The sequence below is a fragment of the Pipistrellus hanaki genome (genome assembly GCF_964339955.1).
Source record: "Pipistrellus hanaki genome assembly, chromosome: 10".
Classification (NCBI taxonomy): Eukaryota; Metazoa; Chordata; class Mammalia; order Chiroptera; family Vespertilionidae; genus Pipistrellus; species Pipistrellus hanaki.
Genome location: NC_140512.1, coordinates 28908583 through 28931645, shown reverse-complemented (window position 1 = coordinate 28931645; position 23063 = coordinate 28908583). Strand labels below are relative to the sequence as shown.

The window sequence follows — 23063 nt, the reverse complement described above, 5'->3', positions numbered from 1 at the left end:
AATTATGAGAATGCCAGAAAGGGGGGGGGTGGAGGGAGGGGAGAGAAAGCGAACCTGCACTAACAATTACTAGAAACTAACAGTTATTGAAAGCTTTGTACATGTTAAGAAGGCTGCTAATAGCTTTGCGTGTGTTATCTGATTTGTCCACACATGCATCCGATGGGGTTGGTAACTGTTATCCCCGTTTTAAAGAGGAGTTCAATGAGGCATGGAGAAATTAAGTAACTTGCCTATCATTACTGCAGATGTGAAACTGAAGGTCTGGTTATCCAGATGTTTTAGGTAAAGGTTTTGTGGACGGGATTGTAGAGTGAGTTCTAAAGCATGTGTGGCCAAAAAAGGGGCCACATACTAAACCTTACAAGCTCGGGGGAGGCCTGAAAAATAACCATATAGGATGGTCTGAACCTAAAAATTGCTAATTAAAAATAGATGATGGCCCTTAGTCTCATCCTAGGCCTGTGGCTCCCTTGACAAAGGTCAATCTTACCTTAAATAAGGCTGTCTATCATCTTTCTGCATCTAAGATAACATAACTTTGGAATGTCAGAGTAACCCCCTTTTCCAGACCCCTCAGGCCACATCCATCACACCAGAGCATCAGACCACAAAACCCATCATCTCTTTGCACTTTAAACGCTGTTAACTATCCTGTATCCACCAATGTAAAAGAAACATGTCTCTCCATGTTACCATTAATCTATTCTCAGAGATATCACTGATTTGCCTTCTCCCATCCCTGGAATCTGCCACCAATATAAGCTCACTTAGGAGATATCTCCTTCTTTTATTCTAATGTATGAAATAAGCTGTAAAATTGTCATCCTTGAGCATTTTCTCAATTCTTTGAGATTTTGCTTCCTGGCAATTGTCATCAGTTTGGCTCAAATAAACTCCTAAAAAATTCTCTATAGGTTTAGATGTTTCTTACCTTGACCCATGGCACTGATGATGTTTTTTATTTCATTTATTTATATTTAGTGTTTCTTAGGGGGGAATCCAGACCCATGATTTCAAAACTATTTCTTAAGACAACTAAAAACAGTTAAAGTGTGACGCACAAATGAAATGTATTAGATAAACTATAGTATGAAGTGGTAATCAGTTATGACAGAAATAATAAAAGTAGTTTGGAAATGACTGACGGTTGGGAACACTAATATAGTTAATTTCAACTCTCAAAATCTATTATTTGACCTCTCAGAGTCTTTTCTGAATAGTTTTTACTGATGAAGTAATTATTTGATTTAGGGTTTTGTAAGGATAAAAACGAGGCAAGTGAATGCAATTTATAAATTGTAAAGCACCTTACAAGTATGAGATATTAGAGTCATATAATTCTGCCCAGTTCTCTGCTCCAACAGAATTACCCTGTGCTGAAAAATTCCTTTTGAAATGTTATGTTTACCTATTTGCCCCTCTGACTTGGTTATCACTAACCCATATAAAAAAAATTTCCAGTCACTTTAGGGCAGTGCTAGTTTTGTTGTTTTGTTTGTTTATTTTGTGTGTTGTTGTTGTTTTTTACCTGCTTGGATCTTAATTGCCAGACAGTTCTTTGTGTGTGAAACTCTTTAAGATTTAGAAGTTCCTGAAAGCATCAAAAGAAACAGAAATTGCTCATCATATTAGCTTATAAACTAAAACCCAATTCCATAAACATTTGTTGATTGTTGGGGGCCAGGCAGGATACAAAGCATTTTAATAAGATACAGTCGTGTCCTCAAGGAGATTACTATTTTGTTGAAAAAGAATACATTAGGGGTGATACAAATCCAATATTTTCAAGCCTGAATGTTTATATTCATCTGAGAATATAAAGTCTGTGCTGTTGTTCTTGTTATTGATTTCTTTTGGATTCTGTGTTTTAAAAAGTCAGTTATTCATATAGGCAGCCAGCTCTCATCTTTCAATCCATTCTTTATGAGATGGGAAAATTTATCCACATAAGCTGTTGAGGGCACACGTTTTATTAGAGATTGATCCAGGACTAGAATGCAGATCCAAACCCAGATCCAAATAAAATAAAAAAGTTTTTTTATTCAGTGTGGGGGTTTTTCTCCCCCATAAGCTAAATGTGGGGAAATGAGTATAGTCTGTATCTATTTGATCCTGAAAAGGCAAAAAAGCTTTTCAGACCTTGTTTTACTCTAATACTGCACATTTCATTTCTTATAAATTAAAAAGAAGTGAACAACTTAGACTTCTGGAAGCTCAAACACTTCTGAAAGCTCAAACACTTTTACATTGAAAAAAATGTAAAAGTAAATCAGTGCTGCTATCTAAATTATATTTTCTAATTCAACATACCTACCCTAACACTATAGAAAATAATTACCGGTAGGTTTAGGCCTATATTCGCTGTATAAGACTACCCCCCACTTCAAAGAAAAGACTTACTTTGCCATCAAGATCTGCAGGTAATTTTTGTGCAATTTTGGTCTTTTGCCCCCGATTTTCGGTTGACTTTTTTTCGTTTCAAAAGTCGTCTTATACTCCGGAAAATACAGTAAGCCATACATAATGCATTTTAACTGCAAAAACAAAACAAACAAACAAAAAACCTTTTACAGGCTGAGAGAGCATTTTTAAAAAGTTGAAAGCATGTTATATAATTTCCACTTTTCAAATATATATATACACTTGCCTGAAGGCTGTGAGTGGTAAGCCAGAGCAGTGGTCGGCAAACTCATTAGTCAACAGAGCCAAATATCAACAGTACAATGATTAAAATTTCTTTTGAGAGCTGAAAACCAACTTCTGCGCATGGGCCACGAAGTTTCAATCACACTGTACATGCATGCCCATACGTGGTATTTTGTGGAAGAGCCACACACAAGGAGCCAAAGAGCTGCATGTGGCTCGCGAGCCATGGTTTGCTGATCACTGGGCCAGAACATAATAGTGGAAAGTATGGATGGCCTGCCAACAAGCCTCAAGGAAAGCTTGCTGGATGATACCTATTTCCCCGAAAATAAGACAGTGTCTTATATTAATTTTTGCTCCCAAAGATGCGCTAGGTCTTATTTTCAGGGGATGTCTTATTTTTCCATGAAGAAGAATACAGTACACATTTATTGTTAAATGAAAATAAAGGGAATATATTACCTGTATACGGTACGGTAGTACGGTAGTTGTCAACACAAACCAGACAAACTGAATCCTAAGTATCAAGAATTTACTCATTTATTCAATGACAATCATGTCATCATCTTCTGGAACATCATCATAACAATCCAATTCCTGAATTTCCTGGTGAATTTCTTGTGACTCCATTTCTTTCAGAATCAGTGGACCAAATCTCTCATGTTTAGCCTGGGGGGGCCTTATTTTCAGGGGGATGCCTTATATTTCACTCAGAAGGAAACCTGTAAGTAGGTCTTATTTTCGGAGGATGTCTTATTTTCGGGGAAACACAGTATTCTTGAAAATATATTGAAACTTCAAAACTGAGAGCTGTTTGCATGATTTACTTGGTAAACAATGATACCAAGTGGAGAGGGAGGGGTCGTCTACATTAGTATTCAAGCACACTTACTTTGATATGCTTGTGTTTATATGTTCTTTCTTTGGGCTAATTTCTTTTCAAAGAGATGTCACCAAAAATGGAATAAGGAGAATAAAAAGGAAATCCATGTAGACTGAGCAAATATGCATAAGAAAACTGAATTAATTACGTAAAAACAGGCTTTATTCCTTTCTCTAGGATTTAATATGACCTTGAGAGTACATAATCTCTGAGAGAACAATTTGTAAAGTAAAAGAATGGTGTTCTAGTTTGAATGCATGAAAAAGATGAAGTGTTCTGAACATCATAATAATAAACTCAGAAAAATAATGAAATTCACTCTGATGTTAATATGCAAGCACCAGGGGGGATCCAGTAGACAGATAACAATACATTTCAGTTTTACATTAATTATACCATTTGACAAACTGAACATTGTGTTGCTTATGTCCAACAGGCCTTATAGAGGCAAGATCACAGTCAGAGTGTGAGATAGTAATTTTATAAAGAAGTGCTCACCCCGTTTTTACAGATTGGAACATCAGGTTTAACAGCTAATTGGATCTGACTTGAGACAATAGCATTAGCAGTAAAATAGGATAAGGATATATTTATGATGGTCCAAATGAGAGGAGCCTCTAGAAGCTTAAATTAAAGCTGAGTTCTTGATTTGATTAAGAAGATACATTTCTAATTGTCCTCTAAACATCAAAGCAGTGGAAAGAAGTGACCTCTTTATGATGGTGTAACGACACTCCCTAAGCAAGCAGGAGTAGAAAACCGGAAGCTTGCTGACAATAGAACAGGGACCTGGAGAGGGACCCAGGAAGGATGACATTGCTGCCTAGTGATCAGTATACCTAGGCTTCTGGAAGGCAGCCTTTAGACATAATGTAGAGAAGTGAGCACCAGCACAGGCCTGGGCAGCGGTAAGGGCCTCCTCCAGCAGCCAGCTCTTCCCTGGAGACTGTCATCTTTCCTAGGATCTAGGATCTAGCTGTAACATAAGACAGTGCTGCTTTTTCCCCAGTTCTTCCTTCCCCACTGTTCTACATTAACTGGTCATTTCACTACCTCTCCCTCCCAATTGTTCCCATTGCAAAATACTCATATGCTACTAGTAAATAAAGAATGTGGATGTTTGGAATGAATGTAGCAGACTGCTTTATAAAGCAAGACCAGACTTAAAATTGATTAAGATTTTCCCACCAAACACCATCTCTCCCCCTAACCCCCTTTTTCTCTCTCTCTTACACACACACACACTACCCCCAGTGTCTTCTTGCATTCATTGCTTGGAATGTAATCATCATGGATACTAATTGCTTTAGATTCATCAGTTTTTTCATTGTAAATGCACATATAACTGAGATCAATAAACAGGCTCCTGAATAGAATGGAGGAGCAGAATCAATGGGTTACAAATGAACTGTGAGATATTGGTGGTGGAATATTTCTTACAAAGCACTTTAACCCATTTTTAACAGTCATGTAGAAATTTACAACAGTTGCAGTTGTATGTTAACATTACCTATAAGGCTTCCTGGGTAAACATCCTGAATTCAGATTTTACTCCTGCTGCTAGAGGGCGCTCTGTCATAGTCACACCAGGTAGCACTTTATGAAGTTATGTCATACAGGTATTGTTATTTTTTAATATTTGCTATGATGTGGAACGATCACAACTATGATTAATTTTGGCATTTATTTGACAATTACTTATTTATTGGTAATACTTATAATTTACTTTCTATGTCAGAAAAATAACAGATATTTTTAAATATAACCCAAAAGAAATTAGCACAACTACAAAAAACAACAGTAAAAATTAATCCTTTAAATCAAGTAAATTTAACATTAGGAAAAACTCACTACATTGTCTTTATTTTTCTCATTTTTGTAGGACCAAAGAACTTCTTCCTGAGCCAGCACTGGGTTTGAAACTGGAAAGAGGTTATTTAACAAAGCAATTGCAGGTTAATATTGATTTAAAGCCTATAAGGTATAGTCCATGTGAAATCTATAGAACTTCCATATTGTATTTTATGCAATCCAACATTAAAATTTATATACATTTCTTAAGCAAGAACTGAGAATCAGAAGACATGGGCGAAAGAGCATTTGGGGTTTATTTCTGAGGGAACAACTTAACAAAAATACTACTTAAGCACTCTGCTAGGGGCTAAGGATTCATAAATAAATAAGACTGATCTGTATTCGGGGGGAAATAAACATGCAATAAAATTGAGGTTAAGGAGATAAGTGCTACAGTAACATGTACACACACAGAGAAAGTTGTGGCATAGAAATTACCGGGGGCTTTTGTCATTTTTCTGAAGCGTGGAGAGGTCACCAAGTGACCTCCAAAGAGGCTGCCGGAGTCCCACAGGTGCTCACTCTCTTCGCTGACAGAGGCACTCCTGCAAGCGCTGGGAGCCTTAACGCAAAAAGTGTTTCCAAACTTGGATTCCAAAATAACTCTTCATTTCTTTTATTTCAACCTTTAATTATGCCTGAGGAATATTCTTCCTTTCCTATTAGTAGCTCTGAACGTCTTCAGGGAGCCTCTATTGTGAAAAATAATTTATGCGAGGAATTTTGTTCCATTTGATGGCAATATGGTTACATACTTTTTATTTTATATAGTGGAAGGCTTGGACTAGAGATTTCTTGCAAGAAGTGAAATGAGGGTTGACTTATAACTTAGTAAAGTAAGCGGAAATGCTCAGACTGCCTGCCGCCATGGCAGTGACGAGGCCGGGCTGAAAAGCTGGGGCCCAGACACCACAGCGGCGGTCAGCTCTCCAGACCATTGGTTCACTTGCTCTATGCTTCAGCGGTGAAAATGTGGCCTCAGATATTATCTGTTGGCTGAGGCTTTTTTTTTTTTTTTTATACATTATAACTATACCAGCCCATAATCCAGTGTTACTTGGAAACACATCTGTGGTTTGTTTTTAAAAATAACATGAATCTATAGTTTCAACCAGATCATAGCAGAAATGTGTCATATGAAATACTACATAGAAAAACACATTTCTAAAGACATTCAGGTGCCCCGTCTTGATTCTTTGGTATAACTTTTACTTCATTTCGTGACTTCACGATGATCTGTGACTGTTTAGCAGGTCTATGAAATACTTCAATTTTCCTAGAAAATTTTTCATTTCACATTAATAGCATCGTTTTGCATGATAGGAATGGAGCTTTTTGTTTTTCAGGCTATTTCACAACATGCTCTCATTATGAAGGCATACTGTTTTTCAAGAAAGTCACCAAAAAGGGTGTTTTCCTTCATGTGATTACTAATAACTGAGGACAATTTATCAAATATATTGACAATTACTGATAATTGCTAAGAAGCTGTTCATAAGCCAATATTCTTGCAGAACATGTAACAGGTGTTCCCACTCCCTGTGTCCTTTGTATACACATTCATTCTGTATTCAAATCGCAGAAGCGAGAGGCAGGATAGGGTCTGTTACCTCACTGCTAATTTCCCTAGCAAATAAACAGCAGCTGCTGGTCCATGAACCAAGTTGCCACTGGGAACAGGGCACCGTATACATGGGGCAGGATGCTTTCATGGAGCCCTCCAGCAGTACCGTTGGGGTCTTTCAGTGCAAAATTTACCTCCTTCTCTTAGGTAAGCCACTGCATGATTTGTGTTTTAGCTGTGTGTGGTGTTTTTAAATTGTGGGCTTAAGGTAAATATTTGTTTTAGGCTGTAGATTCAGTCAGATAATTGAAGAACAGCTCAGAACCTTTTAAACAATAACATACTTTGTTTCACCAAAGAGTCAGGAACATTTAGTAGAAATAAGGTTCAATCAGTAGATGGTTATTGTTTCTTCGAACAATACTTACTGTCACTAGCAGAAAGTTAAAACATTCTAAAAACATAGTGAATTTCTTTTTCTTTTTTTTTAGAGAGAGTTTACATATACGTTTCATTTTGGCAAATATTCTTATAGGCCATGAATTTGTGACTGCTTATAGTGAAACTCAAAAACAATTTATGATAATTTTTTTGCTGTTCCTATTCTAGATAATGTGTCAAACCATTAGCTTTACTTCATTTTAAAATGACCTATCTTATTAAATATGGAAAAAGCTAATATTCCAAACTGACAAAAATATTTTATATGCAGTACAGAGAAATGTGTTTTAAATAGTATTAATTCTCCTAAAGGCCTGAGCCTTTCTTTTTGCCCGATGGCTATTCCTATGAAATTTTTTTTTCTGTACCTTCATATTTTTCCTCAATTCCTTTATCCTTAAAGTTTAAAAGAATCTTTCACCAAAATTCCCACTGTTTCTGTCATTATTTTTCATAAGATGTTCTCTTTTTCATTCCTTCTATTTATGAGTTTTAGAAGTCAAGGTAGTTCCTTATTTACATTCAACAGATAGGAATTTTTAAAATGATGTTTATTTCCTTAATGTTAAGAGCAACTTAGCTAAATGAGCAATTTAAGTTTTAGCCTTCTTCAGTTGTTCAGAGCCTTGTTTTCACTCATATATTTCATTATAGTTTTCATTGTGAATATGATCGTTATTCAGACCTGTAACTAATGATGTATATAGCCCACATGTAAAATTTTTAAGTGTTTGAGTTTTCCTTAATTGTGACTTAGTTCTAAGTGTGTATGTTGTCTAATTCAAATTTATATTGATTTTAAATTTTAATTTAAAAAATTAAACAGTTGCCCTACATAGCTTTTTCTCCTTGTGCATTTCTGTATGATTTGAAAATATCCTGTGTGTCAGTGCCCCACTTATTTTTAATTTTATAACAGTGGGACTGTGGTCATTTTACAATTAATGTTTTTGTAGATGACTTGCTTGAGGATTTCAACTAAAATAAATTAAGATATACTTTAGGGAAGTAGCAAGTTCATAAGTAGTTAAAGCAGTTATTATCCCTTAAGACTTTCTTACACAAATTTACTTTTTTCCATTAGTAGTGTGTTGTAAAGACTATAGGTAATGTAGGACACTGTTTTTGGAATACTGAATTATCTGTTTGTTTTCCTTTAAACACACACACACACACACACACACACACACACAAAACTTAAAAATTGGAAGCCCAAAATGTAGTTTGTAAAGTCTACTCAAAGTAAAACTTTATAATTTCTATTTTCTCTAAATACGCAAGCATTTGTTTTCAGTCAACAATAGTTGTGTTATGCTTGCTAATATCATACATGATAATGGGGAAGTAAATGCCAACTATTTTAAGCTACAGCTAGAGGTCACTTTGTGGAAGTTTGATGTTTATATTCAACACAGTGAAACTGGCCTAAAGAGTCTTTTGTTTCTGGAATATAGATAAATTTTACAACAACTTGAGGTATTCCTTAACACTGTACATTCTATTGCTACACTGTTTAAAGGAGTTTCTTCTGGGGAAATTATTGCTATAATTTTCATTTCAGATTTTTAATGGTATTAGCCAAGTTTCTCCAATTTACTATGCCCTATATGCAAAAAATATTAATCTAATAATAAAATGAATTTTAAGTTAAGTCAAGATATTTGGAATATCAAAAGCAAATTAAAATTTCATCAATTTTATGTCATTTTTTTTAAAGTTTATTTGTACACACAAAGGCTGACTTTCTAAAATCAATAGTTTTGGTTTTTAGGTTTTCTCATACAACTAGAAAAGAATACTTGAAAAATACTCAAAATGAAGCTAATTTTTTAAAAAGTTAATATAATGCTAATTGGCAGCATGAATTCATCACTTCTGTAGTGGGAAATACATCAATCGCAAGAGAGTATGTAGTCCTAAAATGTAGGGAAGCATTCAATTATTTGTTTATTCCCCAAAGTTCACTACAAGTAAGGATTGTATCATATCAATAGATTCATGTCTTTCCTGCAAAATTAAAATATTTTAGATAACTGAAATATAGAAAATTTTGTTCCTTGATGACATTCTTAAAACTTGCTAAATATAATTTATCTGGTTTAAAAAAAATGGTGTGGGCAACCTAAGGAAACAGCTATTATCACAGCTTTCTCCCACTGTCATATATGCACACATATTAATGACATGTTATTTAAGGTATTATTATATGATGCAGTTTCTAAAATGGTCCAAAGAACTAGGCCACCCTCCTTAAACAATATTGTCCATATAAATTATTTAATATAAATAATAAGTGCCATATAAATTATTTTCTGCTAATGTAGCTTCATTTTTACCTGGACTGCAATATTCATATTTAATATTTTATTAAATAGAATTTGCTTCCCATAACTCTAGTCACAGACTCTCTAATCAGTCTTTTGATACTTAAGATTCAAGTTTCTGGTACAGGATCCAAAATTCACCAACCTTTCTGTTCTAGTTCAGCTGCCTATGCAGTGTTACTCAAACACTTTCAGAATATTACAACCTCAGTTAATTGTTTCCAACTTCAACCACACATATACATACAAAAAAAAAAAAAGTAGATAAGAAATACTTCTTATCCTTTTCAAAGAAAGGGAACAAGGACTTTGGCAATGACTTCCCCAAATGACAAGAACAGATTAGCCAGATTGAGCCATCTAGGTCTACATTTCAGCATGACACTGGTTTCTGGGTTGAGCTGTGAAATGTATTACAGGGACTATCATATCAATAACCAAGCTGCTCACTATCAGAGGCAACTACTGAGTTTTATGTTGGTGGCCGTGCAGCTTTCCCAGTGTATTCTCAAGGCAATGATATGAGTTCCCACCATTCCCCTTGATTCCTTGGTAATAAACACAGAATCACCACTTTATTAAAGTATATCCAGGGATTGGCAACATATTAAGTGGACTAACACCTGAGACTCAATACTTCAAAATACTTTGTGCCCCTGAGAAATTAAATACAGACCTTCACCTTCAAATGTAGGGTACCTGCTACCCCAAGAAAAGCACCTCAGAATGTCAATAACATCAACAAGAGTAAGAGAAGCCTTATGCTTCATCTAATACTACTCCCTTTTTGCACAGGAGGAAAAAAAAAAGATTTATTAAAACTTCACTGACAAATCCTCATTTTTATCACAAGTGTGTGTCCTTTACTAAGACCTCACATTCAGTGGATTTTTAACTTTATCAAAGTATCAAATACAGTAATATCTCTCCAAATTTAGAGAATAGGTTCCTGAAATCCCTTATATCAAGGCAATTAGCAAGTGGTGGGTTTAAGACTATACGGTGAAAGTAGGATAAGGGAGTCTAAGATGAGGAGTGAATGATGAAATCATAAATATTTTTATATGCACTCCAGTAAAACAGAGACAGAAACACTCAATAAAAATAGGGAATTGCCTCTTATATAAGTTAATAATAATGGCAACTAAAAAGCTAGTTTTTATTTATTGTTTATTGCTTATCAGGAGCTTTCTATCACCAATTTCAATGGAAGGTATGTAAGCTCATGTTGTTTTGTGCAAGTAACACATATACAGTACCAGAATGATTATTTAAAATACTTTTATTGATTTCAGAGACGGAGAGGGAGAGAGAAATAGAAACATAAATGATGAGAGAGAATCACTGATGGCTGTCTCCTGCAATCCTACTCGGATTGAGCCTGCAACCTGAGAATATGCCCTGATGGGGAATCAAACTGTGATCTCCTGGTTCAAAGGTTGACGTTAAACCACCAAGCCACGTCAGCTGGGCACCAAAATGAATTTTTTCCCCCTGTACTGCCCCCATCCAAATGCCTGGGGACATTGACTTCAAGAGCCTTTTTCCTCTCTGTCAGCCTCAGCTTCACATACCTCAGGCATCACTGGTTTCAAGTCTTAGATTTACTCTCGTCTTCCTTTTCCTCCCTTATGATTTCCTCGCAGAAACCATTACTCCTTCCCTGCAATCCATTTTGTCTCCTCTTCAAAATTCCCAGCAACCAGTTCCTTCCTTTCCTAATAATTCAAATGGGGAGCAACTACAACGTTAACGTTCTTGAACTTTCCAGAAAAGAAAACAGAAGCAAATCCTCATACCTTTGTAACCCTTTTGTTATGGACCAAATCACTAAAACGAATGTGCAGGTACAGCCCATTCAGAGACAAGTCAACCACAAATATACACAGAGCCCAAGGAGACTGTAACACACATGTTTATTTTTCCCATAGAGTCACCTTTCAGTCCCTATAGTCAGTTTCAATTGAGCATCTGGGAGTTCCTTCTCCCTCTAACCTCCTCGGATCTTCTTCTTTCTCCTCCTGAGTTCTTTGCTCTAACTTCCCTGCAGGCCCCACGGTCTTGCTTTCTGCGTCTAGCTAGCCAAAGACCAAAACCATAGAAATCTTTGCCCCCACCTCTACCCTGGGATGGAAAGAGAGAAATTTACTGTCGGTAGAACTTGATACCTCCTAGGAGGAGGCCTACACCTTTCACTTTCTCCAAAGAACTTACTGTGTAACTGACCTTTATACTTTCCCTTCCTAATATTGATGGCTTTTCATAACAAGACTCAGTGAAAGCTTTAAGATCCCCTTTTTAGTAGGGATGGAAAGGGGAAGCAATCAAAGAAGATAAACATTTTGTATATAGGGAAACTGAAATTGTGAAACCTGATTTAATGTATAATTTTGAGTTAATAGGTAGCCCAACACTATGCAGTTTCTTCAAAGGATGCCCTGTAAACCTTAATCCTTTCCCTTACAAGTCACTACCCACCCGAGGCAGCCAGAAACAATGGCCAGGTCTTGATTCAGGGTTACAAAGTACGTTAAACTAAATGTAATATCTTGACCTAAATTATGTTTCAGTTCCCCTTTGCTCCTTTTCTATAAAACCAGACAGACAGATTCCAGAGCGGACCTCAAAGCAGTCCTCAAGATCTGAAGAGATGATTACTTATCAGCTCCCAATACAACCCTGAACTTCTAACCCACAGTGTCTTGTGGTTTTTGCCCTGTATAATCTGTAACCTATATATATGCCATTGGGGAGTTCCAGCTTTTGAGCATTAACTTCCTGTTCTCCTGCATGGTGCCGTTCATAATCAACTAGCCAGTGTTTAGTGTTTGGCTGAGCTAACGCCAACTGGACAAACTCTTTCTTTTCAATAGCAATTGTAAGATATCTATTTGTGCCCAGATTCCCATCTCTTCTCACCTCTGATTTTATTCCATTTCACCCATATTTATTCTGCTTCATCAAGATTTCTCTTTCTAGGGCATCATTCCAATAGCTACAAAAGTGCTGTTCAGCATCCATCCTAAGAAAGAAGACAAGTTTTTCTGCTCCCCTTCACAGCAAAGCTCCCCAGAAGTGTTGTCTATACTCACTGACTCTAATTTCCTTTCCTTTTTTTCCTTTTACTGTTCAAATACTTCACATTTAAGTTCCTCTATTCTCTCCTTCACTATTTCAAATGTTTGTATGATGTAGGTGCCATATTGCTACTTTTAAAAATGAAGGTTTTGAACCAAAGAGATTTTAATTAAGACCTCAGCGATGTGGTAGCCTAAACTAAGGAAGACTCTCTTCTCAATTACAAATACATAAAAATGCCAAATAAAACAATGCACCATGACACAAGGTAAAGATGGAGAAATCTCTAACTACACCAAACTAGAAAAAACCTGCAGACATAGAATTACATGGGCCAAACAACCGAGGCAAATAGGAGGGGCAGGAGCCAGAGCTATGCACTGGGCAGAGCTCCATGCCCCTAAGGTCCTCCGGGACCATCCTTCCCTCTTAAACCCGCTTTAATCCAGCTGTCATGCCTAGCATAGCCTTTCAGTGTTCCCTCTTGGATGTCTAATGGGCATATTAAATGAACATCTCCAAAACTGAACTCTGACCTTACCCTAGAAAAGCTGTTCTCCTCACAGTCTTCCCGTGATTACTTTATTAGTTGTCCATTAATAAACAACTCCACTCTTCCAGTTGATCAGGTGGACAACCTTGAAGTCATTCTTGACTCTTCTTGGTTTCTTACATCCCACGCCCAATGTGTCATCAAATTAGCACTGCCGGCCTTTTATCACAGTATCTTTTACCAGTACCCTGGTCTCTAGCACAATCTTCTCTTGCCTACTTTACTGTAGTTACCTCCTAAGTGGTTTCCTACTCCTTCTCTTGCCCACACCTGTCTATTCTCACAGCAGATGAAATACACCCAAAAAAACAAAAACAAAAAAAGATCATATCTCTCTCTGCTCACAACATTCTAGTTGCATCCCTATCTCAGAGAATAATTGCCTAAGTGTTTTCCATAACCCTAAGACTTGGCCTGATCTGGCCTCGACACCTTACTGACCTCATGTCTTACTACATGCTCCTCCTCCTCCTCCTCTGCTCTATCCACTCCCACCTCTCGCTGTTTCTCAAACACACCAGCCAGATTCCTGCCTCTGGGCAAGAATAACTGATCATGACTGATAATGATTTAATGTCACTTTCCTCGAGGTATTTGTATCTGGCAAGGCTTTGGCTAAAAGTAAAAACTTCCAATAATGGACTACAAAGCCATTTTAGAAGACTTTGGAGGAAGATTTTTGGGAGGAAGTAGTTTCTCGAATCACATAGTTTGATTAGGATATATGATTCAGATATTGATATAGTCACAATTTAAAAAAATTTTAAAGTTTCATGGACTTTAGAACTAATAATCTTACCCAGTTCTCCTTTTCCCATTATTCTTTAACAGTCACTGATAGTAACTTCTGCTTTCCTTTAAAGAAGTCATGTAAACGACACAGTCTTTGGGTGGAGTTTTTCAAATGCAGAAGGTTTCAGAGACAAATATTTACCTCTCCAGGAAACCGGTACCAGAATGGTCAGTGACTAGAAGCTGTGCTTCTTTGAAAGAAATTATCATCTAATCTGGTTCTCTCTGCTCTGCCTCTTTAGGTTGTGAAATGTGGCTTCGAGTCTTTACTGCTTTCCTTTTCTTTGTTGCAGGCACTTGCTCGGGGCTGAAGGTGGTGGTGCCATCGTACACCGTCCATGGTGTCAGGGGTCAGGCCCTCTACCTCCCTGTGCACTATGGATTCCACACTCCGGCATCAGACATTCAGATCATATGGCTGTTTGAGAGACACCACACAATGCCCAAATACTTACTGGGCTCTGTGAACAAGTCCGTGGTTCCCGACCTGGAATACCAACACAAGTTCACCATGATGCCACCCAATGCATCTCTGCTCATCAACCCACTGCAGTTCACCGATGAAGGCAATTACATTGTGAAGGTCAACATTCAAGGAAATGGAACTCTCTCAGCTAGTCAGAAGATACAAGTCACTGTTGATGGTGAGTCCACTATAAATGCTAAGGGGAGCTGGGTAGCATGGCAGTTAGCCATGACTCAGATTAGACTACCTGGGCTTTAGGTACTGGCTCTCCAATTTGGGGCAAATTCATTAGCCCACAAAGCCTCCGTGTCTCGCAGCACGAATGGCATTATCTACCTCAGAATGTGAGGTTTTCTGAGGATTAAATCAGAGAGGAATGTGAAGGATATTCAGTGCCCAGAAAAAGGGAATCAAGCAATAAGTAGAACTTTTTTGTTTGCCTGGAAACTATCAAGTATAAAGTAATGAGATGCACCCTGAGAAGATCTCTAATTTTGTCACATGGAGGTTTTTATTTTGACACATTGGGTGGGGGCGGATGAGACTGTTCAAGGACCAGCCTGAAGAAACAATGGAAGTTGTGGGAAATGTCCTCTGAGGGAGAGTGGGGTCAGCTAATGTTCAGACAGTTATTTTCCTTATTGAGGTACAGTATTTAAATGGCATACCTTAGCTGTACTATGCCCACAGACCAAGTTCTCATTTTTTTTACAATATTTCTCCTAAATTTTCATAAGTACCAACTCCATTCCATCAATTGCTTAGGGCAAAACCTTGCCATTACCATTGCCCCCTCCCTTTTTCTCAGGTCCCACATCCAGCCCATGAGTGAATCCTGTCAGCTTCACCATCAAAATATAGAGATTTCCATCACTTCTCACAACCCCCCACTACTGCTCCACTCCTCCCCACCATCAGCTCTGCCCAGGCTATCCAAATAGCCTGATACCTAGCCTCCCTGTTTCTGCTCCTGCCTCCTGTAGCCTGAAATCCTCCCACGGCTTTCTATCTCACTCAGAATAAAAATTAAAGTACTAACAATGGCCTACAAGGTCCACCATGATCTCCCCAACATAACCAATAGCTATGTGACTCCATTTCCCAACTCACTTTCCCACAATCTGCTGTGGCTACTCTGGTCAATTTGTTCTCCCTAGAACAGGACCTTTGTACTTGCTGTTCCCTCTACCTAGACTGCTTTTCTCCTAGAAAATAGTATGGTTCTCTTTCCTATTTCCTTTAGGTTTCAACTGAAACAGGAGAGCAGGAGGGCAGAAGGACAGGAGGGGAGACGGGGGAGAGAGAGCTTAAATTCCTTTCAAGGCACTTATTTCCACTCAACTATTATATATTTTTACTTATTTAGTGTTTATCTTCCTCTTATAGAATATAAAATCAATGGGAGCAAGGACTTTGTATTATTTTCTGCTTTGTCCTCAGTGCCTAAACCTGTTGCTTGCCATTAGTAGGTACTCAGTATATATTTGTGGGGTAAATGAGTGGAGATGAGATCAAATTTGCAGGGCAGCAAATACACAGGTTGTGGAAGCAGATGCCTAGAGAGTAAATTTGGGGGACAAAAAGGAGAAAAATCTAAAGATAATTTTTCATGAAACTCTCCTGTCTAGTATCCTATCCATTCCCAGAACTTTTAGTAGAACATTACTTGTTAATGTATAGTAAAATTGGATCTGTTTAGAGAAATGCAACCAAAAAGCCTTAATAAGGGTTTAGGGGCCTTCGCAAAAAAGTATTCTCAGGAGACTTCCACATCTGAGTTACACTATTCTAGGCAGATGTGTGATTACAATACTAATGTCTATTCTAATAATTCATTCTCTCCATATGAGACCTTTGACATGTTATCTCATACCCTGTATATTTCAACACAGACATATATGAAACATGAACTTTTTAATGTAATAAGTGTACACAACTAATTTTTCTTTTCTAATCATAATAATGCAAACAAAGCTATTCCAAATCCTTTGTTCTTGCCAGAAAAGATGAAGGATTAAATTAAAGAGACAAGCCAGTTTGTTTCACCCAGCTTGAGAAAGGCTGGAGACTATGGAACTCCTCAGTTGCCCTGCAGGCTGCCCTTTCAACTCCCCTTCCCTTTAATGTTTCCCTATCTCCTCTGGCCTGAAGGCTTGGGTCTGTTTGTTCCGTAATAAACATTTTCCAGTGTAGGAAATTGTATGAGTCGAGGCAGATTTACTTAAGATACATGAACCAGGTTAATGATAGGAAATTGAAATCTTCATATTTTGCCAATCATCTGTCACTTCTATATCATCTCACTCTCTCTGTGTCCTGTAGTCATACAACAGGAGATTATTAAACCAATATCTCTCCAAAATGCTGCAGAGAAATACTGTCAGATTTCAAGCCCTCTTCATTTTGCCACTGACTGCTATGTAACTCTGGGTTAGTCACCATCCTTTATAGATCCAAGTCAAGCACCTCAAAAATTAATGAAGATTGCTAAAAATTATTGTAGATATTGATGTAATCTCCACCCTTATCCAACAATTATAGAGTTAAAACTCAGAGAAGAAATATATACTCATTCAGCCCAGCTGGTGTGGCTCAGTGGTTAAGCATCAATTTATGAACCAGGAGTTCATTTGATCCCTGATCAGGGCACATGCCCAGGATGTGAGCTTAATCACCTTTAAGGGGTATGCAGGAGTCAGCAGATCAATGATTCTCCCTCATCATTGGTGTTTCTCTCTCTCTCTCTCTCTCTCTCTCCCTCTCTCTCTCTCTCTCTCTCTTCCCCCTTCCTTTCTAAATCCAATCAAAATGTATTTTTTTAAAAAAAAATGTATACTCATTCTTAGAAATACACTCATTTGACAGATATCACATTACTATTGTACAATATATTAGGCTCATGACATAAAACTTCCAATAGGAATCTCCACTGGTTTTCTCTTTTACATCCCTAATCCTATCTAATAAAGAGGGGATGTGCAAAATGACTATCATGCTGTCACAAAGATGGCAGTCCCATAGCCACAAGATGGCGGTGCTCAGTCCCCTCAGCCCCGCTGGAGTCCCCCAGTCCTTTCTGCCCCACTGGAGGGGTGGCAGGCACACAGTGCGGCTGGACCTGCCCTCTGCCACCAGAGTCCCACAGTCCTTTCAGCCCAGGTGGGGGGGGGGGGGGGGGGGAGGGCGCCGCAGGCGCATGGTGTGGCCAAACCCACGCTCAGCCCCCCCAGCTGCCTAGGGCCATTCCAAGGCACAAGCAAGCCTCAGATGGTGGCTTCCCAGTCACCTAGGGCCAGCCAAGGCTTGCACTGCCAGCAGTGGCAGCAGCATAGGTGTGATGGAGCCCTGAGGGCTCCCCAACTGTGAGAGGGGGCAGGCCAGATGAAGGAACCCCCCCTGCAGTGCATGAATTTTCATGTACCAGGCCTCTAGTTTGATATAATCCCAGTATCTTATTTTCAGATTGAGTCAGTTTTGAAGTGTAGGCACTGGTTTGTTAAAGTGACAAATGTAATGTTGCAAAAACAAATGCACAGCAACTAAAACATATAATTAGTTTGCTTACAAAAAAGGAAAAGTAATGGGTGCATATATGATTTTCTAAAACTTTCCCTCAATTCCCCACAAATATAATATATATGAGCTTTATATTTTGCAAATAGTAGAAATTTGGATTCTCCACCTCCATCCCTTGGGATTTAGGGCAAATCATAAGAGGGGATTAGGATGTTAATTTTGTCTGTGTGAGTCTACCTTCATATTGTCTGCAAGCACAAAAGAGGAAAGAGAGTCCCTGATGTTCTTCACCACTAACTTCCATTAGCTATAAAGGTTTTCATCAGGAAATCCTTGAAGAGTAAGTTTCAGAATGTGATTATTTATCTGCTATGAATTATATTTTTATATTTATTATTATTTTGCATTTTTAGTCTCTTCTTTAATTATTGCCTGAACTGTTTACATTTACAAAGTTTAAAACTGTAGAATCATTTCCCAGAGATTTAATATGCGAGAGACTTCATAGATTTTTTTGTTAAAATGTCATGGTGGTAAAAATCATTTCTATCTCTCTTGATATTGCAGACCCTGTCACAAAACCCATGGTACAGATTCAGCCTGCCTCTGGGGCTGTGGAGTATGTAGGGAACATGACACTGACATGCCTGGTGGAAGAAGGTACCCGGCTGGCTTACCAGTGGCTAAAAAATGGGAGACCTGTCCATACCAGCTCCAACTCCTTTTCTCCCCAAAACAACATTCTTCATATTGCTCCAGTGACCAAGGAAGACATTGGGAATTACAGTTGCCTGGTGAAGAATCCTGTCAGTGAGATGGAAAGTGACATCATTATGCCCACCATATATTGTAAGTTAAAAAAAAAATCATGACTTTTCTTCTGGGAAGTTCTCACAAGGTTAGTCACAGAGACTATCGATACCAAATGCCATTTGGTTTTTATAGAGCAGCTATACTCACACTTCCTAAGCACTGTCTTTTCATGAAATATATTTGCTTACATAACCCTATTTCTTGAAGTTCAAGTTGAGATACTGGCCAACGGCCTTTCAGAATACATTTTGTGACTTAGTGCATTGTGTGACCTTATTTCCAGTGGGAAATAGGAACCTCAATTTCAAGAACCCAGAACTAGGTGAAAGACACTAAGTTATTCATCCCTAAGGAGTATAAGTTGGTCATCTTAAACTAGAAGAGAGATGTGCTCTGTACCTGACCAAAGGGAAAAATAATGTGTCCAGGCTGTTCTCCTCCCTCTCCAATTCTCTCAGCTCCATGTTTAGAGTCAGGGTATGAGGATCATAGTCAGAGAAGACAGTTATTCCTCAGTAAGGTATTCAGTTTCCTAGGGAACAGCACTTATTTCAGATTTCAATTCTCTTTGGTCCTTTTTGTTTCTGTTAGTGTTTAATCTCATGTGCACAGTTAAGTTAATCAAACTCTTCAGTTCATGCCAAAACATCAGCACCAACCCAAACACGATTCCTCTCTTTATTATATTTTAAACCCAGTCCTCTCTACTCCCGAGCACCACCTCTAGCATGTTTAATATCACATTGTAATGTTAGCTTTGCACAGAGTTTCTTAACCTCCACCCTAGTGACATTTTGGGCTGGACAACTTCATTGTTATGGGATGTTTATGGGATGTTTAACAGCATCCCTGACTTCTACCCACTACATACCGGTACCAAAAACCCCCCCAGTTGTGACAACTCAAAACATCTCTGGACATTGAAGTATGTTCCCTGGAGTGCGAGAGGGGGCAAAATCTCCCCTAGTTGAGAACCAATGGCCTATCCCACTGGGAAATCTTTTTATCAGATACCATGTAGCTCAGAGCACAGCTATAACAGCAGTGTGAACAGGAACAGTGAGCCATGGCAGAGGACTTCTCACCCCTGTGGACCGAGGATAGAGGGTTCAGCTGGTTGAACCATAAGGGTAGAATTAAGCCTGCCAAACTCAGAATTCAGTGAGTTTAACGATGAGCCAGTTCCTTCTATCAGAAATGGAAGAAATCTTATCATTAAAGAGTGCCAAAGACAGAAATTACGCTTTTCACAGAGAAATACCAAAATACCACTCACTGCCAGCAAATTATATAAGATTTGTTTCAATCATTAGTTGTGTTAATATCAATAACAATGGTACTATTTTTAGTTTATAGCTGAATTTTTAACTTTATTTTTAGTTTTACATAAACTTATATTCTGATAACATTGTGGGGGAAAAACTCTGTGTGCCGAGAAATAGAACCATAGAGGAAATATAAACTAACTATAATATTCACAACTAGCATTGAATTGGAGTGAAAAATTTGCTACCGTCTATTTATTTGGTACTGTCTGTTTACTATGTGGTCATATTCTTGACTGAAAAAGGCTATTCTGATATGAATTAAAACTTCCATTCAACTCCAAGTAGTACAGACCTAAGCTTCAAGTTACTTAAACAGATGTAAGGAATGTGAGCAAACTGAATCAAATCGAGGGCTACGTAGATAAATCCTTACATTATGTTTTGTCTAAATGACTTACGTTCACATAGAAAAGGTACAACATGCAAAACAAGATATTAAACCAACCAGATTTTATCTACTGAATATTAATCTTAAAGAACCATCATCATTCAGTGTAGTGACAGACAACAGGAAGTGAAATCCTGATGGAGCATTCCCTATGGCAGCGTTTTTCAACCGCTGTTCCGCGGCACACTAGTGTGCCGCGAGATGTTGCCTGGTGTGCCGTAGGTGCAGACAAGACAAGAATTTTATAATTTTTCACTATTTTGTTTACTTAATATTTCATAATAAAGTAATTATAAAATACTTTCTTTGTGTTTATTTGATTCCTATTCAAGATAATTACTTTATATATAGTCAATATAGGCACAGAGTTAAATTTTTTAACATTTTCTAATGGTGGTGTGCCTCGTGATTTTTTTCATGAAACAAGTGTGCCTTTGCCCAAAAAAGGTTGAAAAACACTGCCCTATGGTATGGGTATCCCCAGGGGTACGGGAAGAGTTTGGTGGGGTACATGTTGCACTGGAATTTGGTGGGGATATGCACTGCACCGTGCTTAGCTGCGCCTAATTCTACGTTCTCATGAGTACAAGGGGTACTCAGCGTTACGAAAATTGTAGAAGGGGTACACATATGTCAAAAGTTTGGGAAACACTGCCTGTTAGCCATAGGAAACCTGATCATGATTTGTTTTGATCACAGGCACTAATTAACATCACGTCATTTGGAGAGCCAGTGGGTAGCACAGTGGTTTTGGGCCTCAGCTGTGAATTCAGACGGCCTGGGTTAAAGACCTGGTTCTGTCCCTTTCTGTGCATCAGTTCCCTCATCTCCATATCTACACTCTCCCCAATGTAAGAGTAATGGAGGATTAAGTGAAATTTTATGTATAAAGAAGTCAGCAAGAGGCACATAGGAAGAACTCAATAATGTTAGTTCTTTTTTCCCCTTTGAGACAGAATTATGCTGACTTAATTGGCAACATGGCAGCAAGAAGTTATGAAAAACCTGGGTAATTTAGAAGACACCTGCAAAGAGAAAACCGAAAGAATACCTTAGGACAAGTTTTTTCTTCCCTAAACATTACTATATTTTAAATTAACATACTTCATTTTTCTATATGAAAATATTTTCTTTTCATTAATTCTTTCTTACATTTATCTCTCCTTTTATCTGTCTATCTTTAAACTCTGGCCACAAAGTTAAATAAAATATTCCTGGAAGAAATTGCATATATACTTAGGCACATGAAAGAATCATTTGTATTTTTACATTTTTATTTTACTATATTGTTTATTTTAATCTGAAAAAGGGAAAATAAGATTATTCTTTCAACATGTTCAAGTTTATGCTTCAATCACATTATGATCACAGAATATGCTGATACACAGTGTGCAAAGTATAAAAATGGGGAGAAAACTCACAATTACACTAGTAAATGTTAAATATTATACTTTAAATGCTATACCATTTTCCCTTTCCTGTGTTATTTGAATTAAAATATCCTGATTTGAATACAGTAAAGTCATATTTTCAAATATATCTTCTTTTACAGACTGAACATTCTTCTTCACATCCTTTTAGATGTAATCTATGGACATTTTAGAGACAAATGTCTGTCCTGAGTGACAGTAGAAAGAACATTGAGAAAATTTACAAATGTAGATTCTATTTATACATTGTAAAGATGAATACCTGCATTATTTAAGATTTTTTACTCTTAGTAGAGGTAATTATAAATATAGTATTATTATAATTAATTTTCTTTAGTATTCTCATTCAAATGCAAAAGCCTTCACTTAGTCAACACCACTTAATGATATTCACTCATTCATTCATTTATTCACTCATTCATTTATTCATTCTCTCATTTTGATTCAAAAATCAAATTATCATTGTATTTATTCTAAGCAATTATTACATAGAAACATGCATAGAATATAGAAACACTATCCAGAGTTGTTACTTTATTCATTTTTCTTGCTATAACTCTTTAGCCCTATTTTATTATTGTTTTCTTTTCTTGGTTTGGAGTTAAAAGAATTAAATAAAATATATAATCTGAAGATTTTTCATTTATACTTTCTGTTGATATGGCATCAACATGTCTGCAATCTTTGTCATTCCATGCAAACTGGGAATACATGCCTTAGTCGATGTTGTACCTCCTTCTCTTTCTTCACCGGCTTATGTGCTCCTGGTTACATCCTCTTCCTTCACATCTTCTCTAGAAAGGCTCGCCTGCCCCACTCTGTCTCACTTCTATGCTGTCGGGAGGTTCGCTGTGCTCCTGCAGTTCCCGATGCATATCTGCCCTCTGGTACTCATTGAATTATATTTTCCTGAGTCTCTTACCCTCATCAGTGCTCCATGCCCAGACATTATTCACCTTTGTACCCCCAGGGAAATACTTGCCA

General features: G+C 37.5%; 1 protein-coding gene across 12 annotated transcripts in view; it reads left to right on the top strand.

Annotated features, from left to right (window-relative positions):
- Positions 1-23063, top strand: part of HEPACAM2 (HEPACAM family member 2) — a 47152-nt gene that overhangs the window by 605 nt on the left and 23484 nt on the right. For 3 of the 12 annotated variants that reach the window (XM_084897090.1, XM_084897084.1, XM_084897081.1), the window contains exons 2-3: positions 14432-14782; positions 18688-18969. In XM_084897090.1, the coding sequence (XP_084753216.1) occupies positions 14578-14782; positions 18688-18969 (487 nt within the window). In that variant the 5' untranslated portion in view covers positions 14432-14577. Of the gene's footprint in view, positions 1-5412; positions 5514-6975; positions 7158-14231; positions 14307-14431; positions 14783-18687; positions 18970-23063 lie in introns of those variants that run through there. The other 9 variants (XM_084897087.1, XM_084897086.1, XM_084897089.1 and 6 more) reach the window with 7 other exon arrangements.